At 41.3% G+C, this 19,134-nt stretch overlaps 1 protein-coding gene across 9 annotated transcripts in view; it reads left to right on the top strand.

Annotated features, from left to right (window-relative positions):
* Positions 1 to 19,134, top strand: part of ANKRD44 (ankyrin repeat domain 44) — a 136,726-nt gene that overhangs the window by 44,610 nt on the left and 72,982 nt on the right. For all 9 annotated transcript variants that reach the window (XR_004549888.1, XM_034065089.1, XM_034065086.1 and 6 more), the window contains exon 2: positions 16,534 to 16,617. Coding sequence is in view for 8 of the 9 variants with exons in the window: in XM_034065089.1 (XP_033920980.1) it covers positions 16,534 to 16,617 (84 nt within the window). In the remaining variant the exon portion in view is untranslated. The remainder of the gene's footprint in view (positions 1 to 16,533; positions 16,618 to 19,134) is intronic.

Here is a 19,134-nt window from a genome sequence, read left to right as displayed (position 1 = left end):
GCTAGGAAAACTGCTTCACCTTCATGACAGGCATGAGTTCTTCATGAAGGCATGAAAACTGAGTCATGTTTGATGGTAACAGCAGGAGAGCATCTCGCTGTCTGCCCTGAGCGCCAGTGCACTGGTGCTGCTGGCACGTGTAATGCTGATAATGAATGGGCCTGCATTCAGTAAACAAGAGAGCAACGTTGGAGTACAGCCTGTGCACATGGTGAGCTTTCCTTACACTCTGCGTTTCAGGACTTGGCTTTCAGACATAGCCCTCAATCTGGGTATTCTGCTTTTGTCCTGATTAAAAACACATCCAATTCTCCATATGCAATTAAAAAACCCCTGACTTGTTCAGCCTGTTATCTATCCAGTTACCTCTGCTGTATCACACATGAAAGATGAAACTTTTCCAAGTGATTGTGTTTTGGAAAGGGAGTCTGTATCTCTGAGACTGTAGCCAGGAGGGAAGCTCTGGAGGACATGGATGGTCATCAACAGAGAGCCTGTGTGTTTGAATATCTACAAGCTCTCATGCTTGTAGTAAATGAGGGAGTATTTACTTCTCTTTGCTTTCCAGTACTTATTACTAATTTGTCTTTGGCAGTCATGATTCTTCCCTGCAGAATTATAGCTTCCTGGGCTTCTTCCTCTCCTGTGATATCTCAGCCTCCAGGAATTTTAGCAGGAAGGATCAGTTTGACATTAATTGTCAGGAGATAAAAAGAAAGTTGCTGAACTTGGTCAATAAGAAAGACATAGCTGGGTGAGAAGATGTAGGATTTGCACAGCAAAGGCCATGTTGGCTTGGGATTGAGCATAACTGCACATATCCAGCCTGAGTCGAGTGTGGCTGGAAGCTGATGAGTGACGTCTAACTGTGGTTTCCTTCCCCCCTTATCTCTGTTAAACAGTGCTTAGCAAGCTTGGAGTGCATTGTGGCCAACTTCTGCTCTCTTAATACAGCAAACTGAATGAAAGCTGGAGTCGGATAACCCTCAGTGAAAAACTGCAGAAAGACAGTCCTTACTTCCTACAAGAGCAAGCTGTATTCTGTGGTACTTCCATTATCTGAAACAGAGCCAGCTGCTGGGGTTGGGTGCAGCCATTTAGAAACGTGATTTGTCTCTTTCTGGCTTCACAGAAACCTCCTTAAAATATTTCCTGAGGCTTTTCTCAGAATCTGTGTCAGAGCAGCAAGTCAGCTGGAGGCAGCTCTCTCTTAGGCAGCAGACATTTAACACAGTGACACCAATATCTTTATAAGATGACCTAGATTAGAAATGTCTTGTTCTCTGTTTGCAGAAATCTGCTCCAATGTTTAATGTGACTCAGAGCTGGGTTTTTTTCTTTTTTCCTCTTGTAGAAACAGAAATAAAATTCAATAAAATTCAAGTAAGAAATAATTAAATGCTTCTGGGAGCCAAACGGTTTCAGGGAGCAGGTGAACTGGAGTTAGAATCCATCAGAAACATGCAGTCTGCCCCTATGGTCTATATACTGCTATGGCGTGGAAAGGGATGAGAGATTTCCAATGTTTCACTCAGCTGCTTGTGGTTGTATGGATTTCAACTTCTAAGTTTTACAAGATGCACAGTTTACAAGGTAGAAGTCTGAATTGGTTATAAATAAAACCACTGGAAAGCCAGATTGCCTTACTCAAAGCATGTCGCAGGGTAGCTCCTTCCTGCTGAGGCTTGGAGGAGCAGGACCAGTGCAGTCCCAGTTTTGGTCCAGTCAGATCTGATGTCTAGGCCACAGAGCTGGTCAGTCCAAAGCAGGAGGACAGGGTGCTGTGGGTGGCTTGTGCTCACCAGGAAGATTTGGTTTTCTCTCCCTTCTCTCTAGTTACTGCCTCAAGATTCTGCCTGTGTTTAAACAGCCTGAAATCATCTGGTGAGGTATCTCATGGGTATGGAGAAGGGTACATCCACCTTTTTTGCTAGCATTGCCATATTCACACAGCTTTAAACTCCCTGCCAAGCATTGTTTCAGCTCAGTGCTTTGGGACTAAATTCCCCTTGGGCAAGTCCCATTTACACTGTAGTTTCAGTTAGTCGATGAGACTTTTTAGATAGTGTAGAGAAACTGTTATTGTACTCATCTTTCCCCAGAGGAAAAGGGAATCTGGACCCTATGTGAAGTGGCTGCAAGAGCAAAACCCTTAGTGAAAACAATTCATCAGACTTTTGGGAAGAAGCTGCTTCCTTTTCTTCTTTTCTTTCTTTCCTTTTTTTAAGCTCCTTGCAATCATAGTGAATTAAGATGTGTGAGGTGTCCCTGCCCATGGGAGGGGGGTTGGAACTAGATGATCTTGAGGTCCTTTCCAGTCCTAGCTATTCTATGATTCTATGATTCTAAGATGGTGAGATGGCACAACCTTTCCCACCCCTCTGAAACCTTTGCCACCCCTCCAGCTTCATATACTGAGGGTAGGGTTTTTAAAAGCACCAAGCATTGCTTCCAGTCTCTTGGAGTAGTTTGAAAGTTTTTGCCATCAACTTAAATGCAAGCAGTGTTAGGTGGGTCTTGAATGCGTTTTGATAGTCCTATCCTGAAGATCTGAGGTCTGTGACACAGTGTTATGCAGCTAGTGAGCGGTAAGCTACAAGTATCAGTGTAAACAAGACATCAGAGAAGAAGACATACAGGTCTTGAGTTATAGTCATCACCACAAAAAGCAGGTGAGAGTTTAACAAGGACTAAGAGAAGGCTGTGAGGTGTGGAGAGATTTGCTTTGTTTTGCAGATCAGTGAGGCAGGATGGCCTGAGAATGGACAAACCATCAGCAAAACAGGACAGTGGGTTACCAAACCAGTTCCTTGAAAAAGAATTGAGCAAGTGAAGAGCTATGTCTGGGCCTAGTGTAGATGCTGTCAGACCTCACTAGCTTCTGAGGCTTTACTTGAGTCACTTGTAAAGAGCTATGAAAACAAAAGGGGATGATTGCTGACTTAGTTACACAGATGCTGGTGTGATGTTTACATGGCATTTAGAAGGAGAACTTCTAGAAAGAAGGAACTTTTAGAAGGAAAACCTTTTGGAATGTTAACACCTGCTTCTACTTCAGTTCACATAGGGGGTTCATCTCAAAAAGGATGATCCCTTAACAAAGGTGTCTGGGGTAACTAGTGGCAGATCAGATGTGTTCCCTGTGCTTATCCTCAGACATCGTCTTCTTGAGTGGGCATGACTTGAAGAGCTTCCACTTAAAAGGAAATGTTCCAATACCGCAGGCATCTGCAGTGGTGTGGCCAGAGTGGGTGGCCAAGGAGTCATAAATGAACAGTAAAGCCAGACCAGATTGGGAAATCCTTTGTTTTGGTTTGGTTTGATCACTTAGCTAGGTTACTGTAATTCAGCTTTCCTGATCTCATTAGGCAGTTGATCAAGCTGTCACCAGCTCTTTCTGCTGTTGTCACTAGTGAGAGGTTGAGGATAATGCCCTGCTTAACAGTGCAGGCAAAAATGAATGTAAAGCACTTGCCACTGCCTTGGCAACAAGCAGTTCTATGTGTTAGCTGATTAAGTGGTGGTGGGTTGCTTTTTGTTTTGTAGTGAGGTCACATATTTACTAATATGCTAAATTTGACCATATTAATACAGGAATATTTACCAAAGAACTGCAAAGGAGATCAGGATCTGCAGCCTGTAGAGACTGAAGGTACAGATTTGTTGGGTTTTTTTCATATAAACCTTCTGTTAAAAAAACCCAAAACACTATTTTATGGGTTTTTAAATCAAGCTTTAAAGTATTCCTTTCTGCAAGCATGCCTTTTGGCATCAGACTCCTGGTGCATATCACACAGCACCAAGTATTAAGTTAATAGCTTTTGAATTGGAATGGTTCATGAAAAATCAATGAGAGGCTGAAGTGTTAAGCTATGCAAGTCTAATTAACTTCCAGCTTTAACAAGCTACGGCTTCTCTAGCAAAATAACAAATGGGATTACAAATGGTACCTCCAGTTTGGCTTTAAAAAGGATTTTGTGAAAAGTCACCTTTTTCTTCTGGCTTCTCTGAGCACCTTGTGTTGCAGAAGGGCATCTGAAGTGGACTGCAGTCTTCCCCTCTCCTGTGTTCGCTTTTCTTTGCTGGATGATTCTTTGCCCTCTCCTGATGTTCAGAAGAGTGGGGCTTGTCTTGACCATTCCACACGGGTCACTCAGTGATTGAGCACCCTCACACCAAGCCTTCGTCTCCAGAAAAGAAGGCTCCATTTAGACAGTGATTATCCCAGGCCAGAGGGGATTAATGTATCTAGATGTGATATGGGCAGAGGGAAGGTCTCTAACACAGCTGAGCTGTGTCTGACTGCAAACCTTACCTCTTGTAAGGTAGGAACTGGAAGTGATAGCAAAGATAACTGTGTGTACATAATGACTTAGCTGTGTTGTGGTCTGGGGCGCTGAGGCCCTTTCTAGCTTCCCTTCTCAGTGATGAGGAGTTTCAGCAAGAGATTGTGGCTGGAAGCTGCTTGAGAAGAAGGAAGATTTGTATCTTGCTTTTTTCAGCTGATGTGAATGCATATGCTCACAGTTCTGTTTGATTCTTCTCATTCAAGATGAATTTGTCTCAGGTACAGAGACATATTTAATGCAGGGGATTCTGTGTGATGAAGGGTAGGCTCATACTGAGGCTCTAAACTGTGACAATAGTCTTGGAAGCATCTTGCAGCCCTTCCAGACGGTATCCGGACCAAGGTGTTCATAACTCGTGATGGTGTTTTGTTGGAAAAACAAGTGTAATAGCTCATTACAGCTCTCAGGCTCATTTTTTGGGTTAATTTGGCTCTGTAGAAAGTCATTTTGAAGCTGCTGGATTTCTCACAGTCAGATGCATCATGTTTGGAAGATGCTGAACTGGTTTCTGAATTGAAGCCAAATTTGAAACCTTTTAAAATTTCCATTTAATTTCTTTGGCCTGGCTACCTGACATTGCATTCGCCAGCATAGCCTGACATTTCCCCTCCTCTGTCCCCTCCCCATCAGCTTTAGTTGTTTGGTTGATGATGAGTATGAGGCTGTTATCATGATATGTTGAATCAAGCTAACTTTGCTAATCTGTTCCAGATTCAATATAGAGGTAAAACATCTGCTTTGGTTGTTGAGCTGAGCTCCATGCCAACTGCAGCATGCCTAATGTAAAGAAAGAGATGAAATGCTGGTATGGACTGATCTGCATGTTCACACATAGTTACTTTGCTAGTAATGGAAATAACACTGTCATCAGCCTCAGTAGTTAAATGTTTTTAATCTGAATTTTATACTGGCTCTGCATAACATGAATCCCAGTGACTAAAATCTGCAAAGGATTTACTATTTTATGAAAACAGTAATAACCCACCATGGTGTTCTTCAAGTGCTCTGTGAGCTCTATGACCCTTTAAATCAGGAAACATAAACGTTAGCAGTTAATGTCTTTTAAGGTGTGTTTGGCACTGGCAATGTATGAGAAAGGAAGCTGGAAGATTCTCTGTGTTACTCTGGAGCTGGCAGCAGGAAGGCTGTTGGGGTGACACTTGTTCATCAGAGGAATGAACTTCACTGAGGTGCTTAGGGGATAGGCAGTGGTGAGGTGCTGTGTGTGAAGTGCAGCACAAGGGGAAGTTACTTGAACCTGGGCAAGATCCACATGTAATATAATGGTAAGACCAAGCAAGTCAGACATTATGATTTTGCTCAAGTCCCCAAAATGTCTTTTCCCTCCCTTATGTCACTTTCATGACCCCAGAGGTCTGCTGTTGTCTGGGGCTTGGTTTAGACACCCATGAGAGCAGGACCTTGGAAGTGTTGCAGATAACTGCTAAGAAGAAGATGAGATTCAAGAACATGTGAGATTGTGACTGCAATATATATCTATCCTTAACAGACACTCAGCATGTGAACTTCAGTGAAGAAAGCCACAGCTGTAATTAACCCCTGACGAGTGAATTAAACAGGGTCTTGAAAGTTCTGCTGGGGTCATGGCACACATTACTGTTTCTACGCAAAGGCACTAGACTCCCCTGGAGCTTCCGGAAGCATATATATATGTATATATATATATATATATATATACACACATGTATATTTATAAAAATCTCTCTATATATCTACATAGAAATAAATCTATATATATAGTATATATAGTATACATAGTATATATACTATATATACATGTATAAATCAATCTATATATATATATAGATTGATTTCTACAGAAATTCCCCTAGCGCCTTGTGCCACACTATTTAAGTAATTGCCCCTTTTATGGTGTAATATCCACCTGAAATGCTAGAAAATGTACCTTCTCTGTTTTTTTTGGGAAGTGCAGTCTGCTGTAGCTTATCTGTATTAAGCCTTGTGTCTATGTAAGTGTGATGTGAATTTTGTTTGGGCTCTTTTGCTTTTGTACGTTCAATCTCTTGTCCATGAAAGCCTGAAAAGCCAGAGAAGAATCCCTTTGACTTTCAGTGATCGGTAAACTGGTTCTGTTCTTGCAATTATTGTCTTCTGCAGTTCACTGTTTGTAACTCAGCTGAATTGGTAACCAGTGTCCTGGTTTATGTTGCCTTTAATGGAGCAGAGATGCTTCCTCCTTGCATGCTGCTGGTCGAGCTCTGTATGTCTTGTGTATCTGTGGAAAGTGAATTATTTCTTTTAGTAACAAGCCTTTATTGCAAATTGTTCTCATGCTCCCTTTAAATTTTCTTCTGTGTAGGCTGCAAAGCTCTGATCTGTTTGGATCTTCCCTGTAAATCATGTTTTAGAGCTCTGGTGTCCAAGTGAAGTGATGCCCCAAGTACCTCAATCCAGTCATAGCCTAAGCAGTTCTGAGCAGTGTGGAAGGACTACTGTGTGTTTTGCAAGCCATGTTGCTATTTTAAGGTCTCTTCCTCTTTCATAACATTGTTCAGTTACATTCAGTTAGTAACTGCAGTCCCACATTCTGTCTTACACGAAACTGCCTTGTAACAACTCTAGGTGTCTTGCTAACAGACATGCTGTGTTCTCCTCTATACTCATCATCTTCCTCAAGTCCAGTTGTTTGTATAATGTGTTGAGATGGTTGTAACCGGCACTGGAGGCTTTGGAACCTGCCCTCCAATGTCAGTCTCTTGTAGTTCAGAAGTATCTGCAAATTTATCAGGGCACTCTCTGTTTCATAGCTGCCTTCTTTGTGTGTGCATTAATATAAACCAGGCCCTGTTAACCAGCAGAAGTCCCAATCTGTGTATGATGCGTATCAATGCATGCTGGCTATATCAGATATAGCCCTTAATTACAGTGCAGAAAGAGATTCAATGGACTATTATTCTGTACCACTGAGTGCCCAGGATGCCAGAGAAAAGGCAGGTCTCACCGTGCTGCTGTATTGAAGCAGCAATGTGATAAGGTTGCTTAAACCAGCAGCAGTGTGTGTAGAGGTCCTTGCTCATGCTTACCTTGGCAAGGAAGAGAGGGGTAAGTCATGGTTTCATAAGTGATAAACCGAAGGGAGATAAACTTGCAACATTTCCGCTCCTCTTCTGTTTTCTCTTTTATTCTTCTTCTTGGCTGCCTTTGCTGCTGGTAGAGTGGATGAAGGCAGGATGTCAGCAGTCTTCAGAGGATGTGGGGCTGTGGGGCCACTGAACAGAGGAGACGGGTCAGTTTAGGTGTGCAGCTGCAGCCAGCATGAACCCGTTTGTTCCCCAGAGCATCCTCCCAGTGCACAGGACTGGCTCTAATAATCTTTGCTCTTGTTGTTGTGAAATTCAACACCTCTGTAATTGATTGAAAAAGGAATTGCTCATGTGCTTGAAGACAAGCAAGCAGGAAATTAAGCTTTCAGTAGGGTTGATGTTTTTCAAGTGTGCTTCTCCCCTGTGTTGTTATTAAAACTCTAGCAAGGAGCAGACCAGTCACTGGTGGTGCTGCTGCTCTGCTGCCAGCTGTTTTATTTCTCTGGAGGTTCATAACCTCATGCTGCCTGGCCACCTCTTAGATGTGCTTCTGGTGGGGAGAAAGCACAGGGTTCTTCTGAAAGCAGGTGGTGTAATATGGCACAGTGCCTCTCACTTGGGACTTCACTTAAACTGATTTACACAGCTGGAATTTATGCCTCTAGAGATCTGACTCACTGCTGTACTCTTGTTCAGAAACACTGCCTTGGTGCCAGGCCTTCCTCCCTGCTTCTGCCTCGATGATAGATAGATTATGGGGGAGGTGGGAAGGGGGAAGACAAAAGCTCTGGAAGTCAAAATATGGATGTGACAAGAAGTATTCATATGGATTAATAGTGCAGCACTCACTGCTGGGAATGTATAAAAAGAATTGGATCCTTTCTTTGGTAGTGCCATTACAACCCCATCACTGTATTTAATGGTGTCATTGATATCTTTGTTGTGAGATGTCACACAACAGACACTTTGTATCAAGACAAAAACCCAAGAAACTTCGAACAAACAAATTAAACAGGACAGGAAAAATACAGGATACCATTAGATTGATTATCCTCAATCTCTGCAAATATTTCAGCAGATCTTATTGTGCTGTCTGTGACAGACACTAAAATGGGTAACAAATGCTGGTGAATATAACAAATGTTATGCTACTATGTTTTTGTCTCCTTTAGAAAATTTCTTATTTTAACTAGCCTGCAGCATGCCCAGTCTTTGTCTCCACTTGATTAATGTAACTTCAAGACAGGATTTATTAACTAATTTTCTGATATGATCTGCAGGCACTTAAAAAAACATCCCCCCATCCCCAAATGCCAAAATCAAGAACCCCACCACTTAAATCAAGATCGGTGGACAGCCTCCAGTAATGAGAATGAAGGGAAGGATACTGGCCAAGCTGAATTAAACATGCTTAGCTCTTTTCCTTTTTAGAAGTGATCTAAATATAACATCCCATGAGACATTTCAGTGCCTTTAACTGATAAGTTGAACAAAACATAGGCCACTCGCAGTGCATTTGGTGTGTAGAAGTATTGCAGGATTCCAGGAACGGCAGGATGTAACCTTCACTTCACCTGGAAACATAAGCAATTCTTGGGGCAGTTGATAGGCTTCATAATGAAAAATGGGAGAGAGCCAAAATCTGGAGCCAAGCTGACAGCCAGAAATAGATCTGCCGAGAGGCTTGTTTTGCACCGTCCAGAATGGCATATCAGAAATTGTGCAAACAGAAATACCAGGCTTGATCCAGCATTGCACAAGGAGAGTCAATCCTGACTATTTTCCTTTTTAAGTATCGTGAAAGCTTGACTAAATGAATGTTGTGTTCAAGTTTCATCTATCTCAATATGTTGCAATACTTTTTCCCCAGATAGTTTTCATTTTGCTTAAGGTTTTCTTTGCCACTTGCTTGAAATGCAAGTGTGTATTTGATAGTGTGTGTTTGAAATTGAAGGTGTTGAGGTGTGCATCACCTGAGAACTCCAGCTCCCCTGCTGCAGCAGCATAGGAATGGGGCAGCCAAGAGAGAAGCAAAGGTTTAAATCTCTTGGAGAAGGTGAGTAGAGAAGGGGGAAGAACTGGGCACAGGGAGGACCAGAACAGGAGGGTGCAGAGGGTGGCAGGGAGGCAGGGATGTGAAGAAGGTTTGTTCTCATTGCTTCAGAAGCAGTGTGCTTTTGGGAAAGTGAACTGAAGTATGTTCTGGTTTGCACATCACTTACTAAATGATTAATTGTGATTATATTTTATTATAGAATCAGATCTATTGTCTTCTCTGTCTGGCTGGAGACACATGGAGTTTGTGGGTGGGATGAAAGCCAGGTCCAGCTGACTGGGAGTGGAGAGCCAGAAGCCCATGGGAGCTCAGCCTGGATTTCCAGTTCTAAATCCAGTTTGCTATTGCAAAAGCCTAACTGGTGTGGAGGGGAAATAGTTTAAAAGCAGGTAATGCAGGATGCATTTTGATGGCCCTGCTCCCTTTTCATCGCTGAGCCATGCTCTAAGCAGTTCAGGTTGCCCTGTTCCAAACGTAGCATAAGAAATGTTCAAAGCAAGAGCCTTGCTGGAAGGTGTTTTTCAGCTTGTCATGGGGCAATCTTGTTTCAGGCATCTTTACTGCTACTACTTCAACCCTTTGCCAGGGATGGTGCTATTTTTTTCCCCTTCTGTTAATGATGTACAATAGCTGTAATGAAGGAGAGCTTGGAGTTTTGGAAAATCGCCTAAAGCTGATGATTGGATTTTTCCATCCTCAAGATGCAGAAGGGTGTTTTGTTAGGCCTGAACTTCCAGCCTCTCACCCTGATCAGTACTGGATACAAGAATTCAGCCAGAGGGCTGCAGGCAGCTTCATGGTCTGCACAAGCTGCCCAACAGAGTCAGGTTGGAGCTGCTGTATTTCTGTAGCTGTTGGGTAGCTTCTGATTAATTGTCATCCAGCTAGCAATGTATACCAGTGGTTAAACTCAGGTTTTATTAATGCCATCGACAATGACAATATCTGATGATCATGTTAGAATTGCCATATTCCAACTGTTTCTGCACCAAGGATTTCTGGAAATACTCGTCTTCATTTGTGAAGGCTTGGGTGCATGCTTAAGTGGGAACTACCTACAGAACACATTAGCATAGCATGAATTATTCAGACATTTGTGAACAATTACTTAAAATCCTGAACCACTTATGCATTACTGAGCATTTAACTGATCTTTGGTAGAGGGAAGGAAGCGCTGAATACAAACCCAGCATTGTTTATAACACACTGAACATTGCAGACATCAGTTGAACAGCACCAACAGCATCCTCACCTGATGCTGTTGGTGCTGTATAGTACTGGCGCCTTAGGGTTAGACCAGACTTGTAGCCATAGGCATGCACTGAGGTATTTTCGTATTTGGTCACTGAGCATTTCTTTGTGTTTTGATGCACTTGCCATTCACCATTAGAATCAACAGATTGGAGGGACAGGCTCTTGATCACTGAGGCTGTGGGCAGGTTCAGGAGATGCTGGGTTGTTCTGGCAAATGCAGACCCCCCTCTCCAGCTCTTTCTTAAAAAATCTAGGTTAAAAGTTGCTCTTGGAGCTAAACATATGCTCTAGTTACAGTTTATACATACATCTTTTCCTAATCTCAGCAGAGCATAACAGCAAATGAAGCAGTGATCGATTCCCCACTGCTCCTGCAGTATGTTCCTTGTGTGCTAAACTCCTTTTTATGGTCTGAAGGATGAACACAGCCTGAGGTTTTGAAGAAGCTGAATAGAAAGAAGTTGTTATAAATGACATGGAGAAAAATGAGGAGCTGTTACAGGAAAAACTAACATGTTTTGCAATGAAACTTTAATGCCCAGCACATCCCTCTAAGCAACTTAGAACACAGTGTGGTGGCAAATTCTAAAGTCATTGGCATGGGGGAACTGTCAGAACACAGTTCTTTAGTGTCCTTTAAATGGTAGCTTAAAGACAGCACAAAGATCTCTCAAAGTTTGAAAGGGACATTTACCCAAAGGTTTTCTTGCTTTCAGGAGTGTTCATTTGTGGTTTGTTGAATACCTCTGTGTGTCATGTAGGTCTTTGGGCATGGAAACGCAATAGAACAAATTGAAATAAATAGCAGTGTTTGGGCATACATATCTTTTCTGCATTGGTTCGTGTGCAATCCTTACAAATAATTGGGATAGTCTACGAAAAAAATGGAAGGACATGAAAATTAAATCAATTTAAAAACTTTTCTCCTGCAGTATTTGAAATGCGGAAGTGTCCAGGTTATTTAGGTAAGGATATTAACTCAACAGTGCTGTCAGTTTGCCGTAATGCTTCCAGAGGATCACTCTATTTATGGATTTGATTCTCTCCACTGGCCTTTCAGCAGCTTGGACAAGTATTCCTTAGGATTTGCTCAGTAAAAATCTAATTGCTCTGAAGCACCCCTTAGCAACCATCCAAGTATGTTCTTCTCCAAATACCAGCTCTGTGAAAGTACTTTGCTGTCAAAACCCGCTATATAGAAATTGCAATGAGAAGTACGATCTTTGAAATGATGATAAATTGAGAGCAAAATTCTCTTTGTATTTACCCAGCAATCAGCTCTTAAAACACAGTAAAAGGCTAACCCCTGATGCAAGTGAAGTAGGCTGCAAGGCTTGTTAAAAAGGGGTTAGTGTTGAGTAATTTCTGTGCACGGAACTGTATAAGTACTAAGGAAATAAGCACCAGGAAAATGTGCTCTGAAGAATTAAGAGAAATCCTGTTAATGACTCCTCATGCATACAGACTTTAAAGTTAAAACAGTGTTTGAGACACTCATGTGTTGTATGCTCAGAGGGAGAAAGTCCTAAAGTAAAACTAGGAAGAGGAGTAGTCTTTGTGCTATGACCAGTGGAAGGAAACAGATGTATGTGCTGTGACATTGCAAACAGCCTTGTAATTTTGATTAATGGAAGTACTTGCAAAAAAAGATAGAATAGAGGTGTTTGGCAAAACACTGACACAATCAATACCACTTTGAAATGATTTTGTGTCCTGCTACATTGTCTTGCTGGTTAAAGAGAAATGAGTACATGGTTGTATGCAAGTGTTTAGTCCAGCAACTTGATGTAATGCGATTAGAACAAGTAAATCAATACATAACTTCTTTTCACTCAGGAGACCGAATGATGGTATATTACATCAAATCAGCATAGGAACTGATCATCCTTTCCCTATCTGACTCCAGCTTCTATCAAATGAAAATCTGATTTAATGAAGTCCTTGTTAGTGAGTCAGGACATCTAAAATCAAGACAAAATACTTCATGTATGTCACAGTTACTTGACAAAAATTCTAACTGATTAGCAAGGAGCTTCAGCACCCATGTCAGACATAGTATTTAAAATGATACTTGAGACAGTCCACTCAGATACTGCATCTCTTCTGGGGTTCAGAGACCTGCCAGTGCTGCTGGATAATAGACCCGGCTTTCCTCTGTGCTGTCAGATCCATGGAGGGGAATGCCACAAGGCCGGATTATTTTCTGCCAGTGTGGGTTGTTGGCTCCACAAGACATTCTTCCATGGGGTTTAAGCTCTCTATTGCTGAAAAAAAAATCGTGCTTTCAGGTCAATAAGCTAATTTTACCTTAATTTTGCCTGATGGGTTGAAGTCCAGCTTGTGATTGTCTGTATGCGGTAAGGATAGGGATAGGTGCCTACATGTCTGCAGATACTTATTTTTACAGTAAGGCTGGTTACAGCACAAAGTATAGAACACTCTAACAAAACTTGCTGACAAGTTTTGTACTTGTAATAGTAACTCTGTAGTAGAAGTGACATGGAAAGGTTTTTGTTAGCTGCTGGTGTATATTTTTGGGAAAAAAAATGTGAACAATTCCAGCTGAAACTCTCTGTAAGAATTTGGAAGCTTTTGAGAGCTGGGCTGATGAAACGGGTGTTCATCATTCAAAAACCTGCACCTTGCTTCATTCTAATAATGGTTACACATAACCTGCTCTGTGCTTGCTTTTTGTTTGTTCTTATTATTCTTTTATTTGGAGTGTTTGGCAACTTTTGAATGTGAAGAATTTTAAAGCAAGGTATTTCTGTTAACAAAATAAGCCATTGATGATGTTGTCATAGGCTTTATAAGTCATTTCCCCAAATATTCTACATCCTTCTTTGGTAATTAGGAAGTGTCATTGTCTGCCTTTCAGGAATTTAGGGGAAAAAAATTGAAGTTATGAAAAGTTCATGCATGAATGTGGTTATCACTGAAGATGAAGAAAGTAATCTGTTCAAGTCATTGGACATCCATCATCACCATGTACGTAACTGCACAAGTTCCATTTCATCACTGTCAGCTGTTGAATGGAGCAATACTTTTTCCATCCTACCGATAGATGCGGATGCACATTCTCAGTTGCAGCAAGAGCAGCACACTTCTGGCATATTTTTCCTAAACAGGTCATTATTGATGACTGTGAGTCTTACATGGAAACATGTCTTAGTATGTAATAAAGATTCTTTAATGTGTTGCTTGTTTCAGAGCTAATACCTTTGAAAATGGAGTAAAATCATGAAATAATAAATGATAAAAATGCCCAACTGGAGAAGGCTGCACAGCAGTGACTCAGGATGGTTATTAAACTGTGCCAGTGTTTGCTCTTTCCAATTCACAGGCTTTGATCTTTTTCTGTTATTTCTGTCTCTTGCTGTTACAATTAGTAGAGCTAGATTCTATTGTAATTAATTTATCAAAGGTGTCAATCTCATGGGAATGAGGGCTGAAGGGCTGAGGCCTTTGCAAAGGAGTACATGGCAGCTCTCTCCTGTCAGCAAATGTTATGTGTATCAGCAGTCTGAGGTTTATAAACTGTTTCAGTTAAATACTGGGTTCTGATATAAGGAACTGCATGTAGATATGTGGTGGTGGACAAAAATTGAGATGGGGATGTCATACACATTCCAGGTTTAAAGGAGCAGTTTTATTCTCAGTCTACTTTCTGTGTTAAGTAGCTGATGCTAATTAAAAAGGTCAAGTATTTCCTGTAAACCCAGGTGTCTGATCCAGATTTCTGGCAGAGGGAAGAAGGGTCAAACTCTCTTATCGTAGCCTTTCCTCTTTTATTAATGTAACAATGTGCAGTACTTTATTCTTTCTCTATTAAAAGAAAAGCATCACCTCCAACAGTATTTTAACTTAAAAAACTCCAACCAACCACCCAAAACTCAACAGATTTGATGTTTGTTGAGTGTTTGTCTTGCTTCTGAGACTCTGTTTGAAATCTCAGCTTATGTGTCATCAGAGCCTGGCTGATGCCTTTTGTTGAGTGCTGGGTGTACCTACAAGTGGATTCAGAGACTAATCTGAGCTCCTGCGGGTATTTGTTGCTTGGCCACTGGGTTGTGTTGCCCTTTAGCTTGAAATTGAGTTCACTGGTTTCCTGTTTACTTTGTTATTTAAATATTGTGATAAATGGATATGAAATGGAAATATTTTGGTGTGAGCATTCTGATTTCATAAACATTCACTGGTTCTTCATAGCTGTTAGTGTTAGCTTTGCACTAACTACAGGACATTTTCAGTAGTGGGCAGAAGATTAGAGAGTCACTTCAAACCACTTGTTTTGGTAGAGAAAAATGCAGAAATGAATCCATCTCACTGTTAGCTGAATTCTGATTTGAGCTTGGCAGATGAGGAAGAAGGGAACAGACTTTGAGGTCTGGTGTTTGCTTTGTCTTGTGGGGAATACCCTGTGGCTGTTCTGACACTGGCTGGGAAGGAAGCATGCTAAATGGTTCAAGTGAAATGCAATTTGTTTTCTTTCTTTTCCAAACATCAACTACAATACAAAGGACTGCAGACAGTTGTGATAAAAGATGCTGCTTTAGTCCTTCTTCCAGCAGAGGAGTGGCAAGAATGAAATTCCAGTGTGAATCTTTCTCAAGGGCATAAGGGATTAATATGTCTTAAAATAGACACCATCAACTTAGAAATGTATTTTCCACACTTGAATATGATGAATTTTGCAGTGAAAAGATTGGGTGAAAATGGTATTTTCTCTGTTCTTCCAGCTTGTTTATGAATTTTGAGATAACCTTTTTATGAGTTAGTTAAATTCTGCAGTCTTAGGAGCTGTTGTGGGTTTATGTGCTGAAGTAGTCCTGCATGCTTCCATTTTGCAGAGTTATTTTAGACTCTGGTGATTACACAGCACCACAAACTCTTTGTTGCTGGTAGGGACCACAAGGCAACGTGGAGGTGAGCAGCAAGCTTTTAGGACAGGTGACAGTGGAAATAGGGCCACCGCCTATTTCAACTATGTGCTTCAGAGGATAGGGATCTTTGTAATTTGTCCCCGTCTTTTCCAAGTTTCCAGCAAGCAAGTTCTTGTAATTCACTAGGTTAGGTTCTGCCAGCTCAATTAATAACTTAGATATTTGTCCAGAGCAAACGTAGGTAGAAGGACTTGAAATTGCTAGCTCTGGTCATGTAACAGCAGCTGAGCATATGCAGTGCTCCCTCCCGCTGACGGGCAGTGATGCCAGCACTGCCAGAGGAATGAGCCTGGCATATTGTTTCTCCCGTATGCCTGATTATTTATTTATGCTTTCCGATTCATAATAGCATAATAACAGACTTGAAACAATAAGATAATTATTTCGCTTCTTGGGTGGTTAAAATTAACTGTGCTCGTTGCATATTTATTCAGTAAAAAGATACAAGATGTTTAGTAATTACCCAGAAATTCATTATCTGCATAATGTTCTGTTTCTAAATGTGTATTGCATGACCATTAATCTGTGCCAACAGCAAGCATGCAGCGATATCTGATGCAATTAGTTTTCCCCTTACATGCCAAGGAGAACATCTGGGCTAATTGCGTGTTGTTGACTAAAGTTGCCATTCTAATGGGGGTCCCTGTTTCTGCACATACACACTCATTATATGTACAAACATACTCATGATTTCCGCTTATCCTCAAGCAAACTGATAGTTCTTGCTGGTGAGATACTCTTGGTGATGTGTTACTGGGGTCATACAATGTTTGTGAGCAGCATTAGTAAATGTTAGCAGGGATAATATGCTCTTTTTAAACAGAAAACAAACCTGTAATGCTGCTTCTTCTGTTTTGTTTTCCCAGCCGCCACTGGTCCAAGCAATTTTCAGCGGTGATCCAGAAGAGATACGGATGTTGATCTACAAAACCGAGGATGTCAACGCCTTGGTATGTGACTTGGCTTGTGATATGTGATGCTTGTGATATGTGATCACCATGCTTATGAACTGTTGCAATGGCAGTATTAATCATGTTCTCAGTAATTAACATGTAGCAGAACAGGAAAGATTTGGAAGTTCGAGATGTGGGGATTCACTGGAATCCTTATCAGTTCTCTTGAAATATAATTATCTCTGGCAGGTGACTTTAAATTTTCTTAGTGTATGGTAACTATTCCAAATCTGCAGGTCAGGCGGGGACATTGTTTTCTCTCTTATTGAGAAAATGAATGAAAACAGCTGAAAGCTGCATGGTTTTACTCTCTGTAGAGTTTCCTTTTATGAAGAGTCTTTGCAGATCAGGAGCTGCTATTCAGCATTTGACAATAGTTGAAATAAAGCTTGAAAGTCTCAGCAGTGAGAGTAAGGAAGCAGTATCTTGGCCATGATTTGCCCACAAAGGAATTACTGTTCTGCAGATTGACTTATTCTAGCCAGAGCAATGGTAAGCAGCTGTAAACAAGTAGTGGTTAGCTGTCTGGCAGTGCAAAAAAACCCCTTCACTTGGGCTTTGTGCATAAGGTTGGGCTCTCCCCTGCCCCCCACCTTTGATTTTAACTTAAATCCTTATTGTTAGAAATTATCTTTGCCAGTCCTGACTACCATCTGTGGGCTCTGAAAGTGGTAAGAATATAAAGCAAAGCAGAACGATGATTTCCAGGTGTTTCCTGGACTTTTGAATCAACCTTCCTTTTTTCACATCTTTTTCTGACATAAAGCCATCAGTTTATTCATAGTTAACCCCAGCAGTTTGTCTGGTGTAGTCTTGGTGCTGCAGCTTTTGCAGGCAGTGGGGTGCAACCATCTGGTTCAAAGCTGCAGAAAGGAACTGGAGAAGATCTGGTTAGCTGGAGCTCCACTCCATTTGCTGTCAAGTGGAAGGGAAGAGTTGCTGTTTTAAATTGAGAATCTGATCAAGCATGACCTTGATATTAAGCTTTCTCTTTGATTATCCGTAACTGGCTGCTTTCTTCAAAGAAGTTCCTAAAAATGCTTTTTTAAAGCATCATCTCTCTTGAGTTTCTTCCATATTTGTTTTCACCAATGGTCTCAAAAAGCCAAAGGAAAAAACCAAAGCCATCCAAGCAAAACCCCTAACCTAGATGAACATGACAGTCCTAAGATTTCGTCTGTATTTCACTTTGTTTTTTTCAAAATAGCATCTCCTGTAGAAGGTTGTTGCAGCTTCTCAAATGTTTTTATATCCTCTGGCTGCAAGTGTGGTAGTGATGGTTGCTAGGGAGATGCTCTCAACTGTCAGGTGTGATACTGAATGAAGAATATGTGTTTTGCAGATGAGTACTTAATAGAAATAGTCATTGAACTGGGATGGTTTTGCCCAGAGTGCTGTTTGAGATGCTGAAAGTCCATCCAAGAAGGCTTTTCCTCAACAGCTGCTTTGTCAGGAGCAACAAACAAAGCTGTTCTTTGGAGTAATTAGAAAAATACCAGTCAGCAAAAATCCTGAAGGTTTTGTGTGTGTCTGGACAGTGATTGCAGACAAGTGTCACATGCTTAAAATGTCAGTAAAGACAGACCAAAAGACAGCATTCCCCACTCCCCCCCCACCTTGTGCTGTGAGCTGGCAATTTACACCATGTGCTTACATTACTATTTTAAGGGTGTTTTTAATTACTTCCATGTTAGTGTTTCTTTAGTGCTTGGTTCTCACGTGAGAGGAAACTCTGAAACTGTTTGGCAGTGATTTGTCCTTTGTTGGTCGTTTTGGTTAGCTGCATTAAGACTGGAATAGTTCTCATAGAGGTAAGATGGGGAAATGAAATAAAACTCCATTTCTGCAGCAAGCTTCCCAGATTTCCGAAGTTTTAGACATGGGGTTTTGGAATCTGCAAAGAGAGGTTATTTGGAAGGCAGAAATAAAAGACACATGGAGGAACGATGCAAAATTAGGGATGTATATGCATACTTCCTAAGAGAAAATCAATCTCAGAGGAAAGAGTTTGGAGCAAATCAGAAGTGTAGAAGGTTACTTGGTTTGGGTTTTTTTTTTTTTGTGATCTGGTAAAGTCATTAGCATCTTTCCTAGCCAGGAAGTGTATGTTGATTGAAATGGCTACATTCTGAATGCTGCTATGATTGTAGCTTCTATTTGTCAACCAAGTGAAAGCTGTAGCTGTTTGGCTTAGAAGTCTGGGTTTAGTTCACTGCCTCCCTAATCCCTAGCTATGCTTTGGGGGAAAATGATGCTACTTTTGCACCGTGGGGGCATGGACAGTGTTATACTTGGCTGGCAATAAGTGATTCCTTGCCACTGAGGACTGCATATGCACTACTTCCGTGGGAAATGTGGTCTGCCTGTGGGCAGTGTTTAGCAGCCTGTTCTCCTGGGGCAGTTGGGATGTTGGGTTGGGCCATCCAGACCATGTCACAATTTTCTACTAAACCAAAACCCTTCCTGTAAAATTTCTATTTTCGTCTCGGTCTTCTGGTTTAGTTACTTTTCAAA

This window comes from Melopsittacus undulatus, chromosome 8, assembly GCF_012275295.1.
Source record: "Melopsittacus undulatus isolate bMelUnd1 chromosome 8, bMelUnd1.mat.Z, whole genome shotgun sequence".
NCBI lineage: Eukaryota > Metazoa > Chordata > Aves > Psittaciformes > Psittaculidae > Melopsittacus > Melopsittacus undulatus.
The sequence above is the reverse complement of the archived record's forward strand: the minus strand, read 5'-3'. Positions and strand labels throughout refer to the sequence as shown.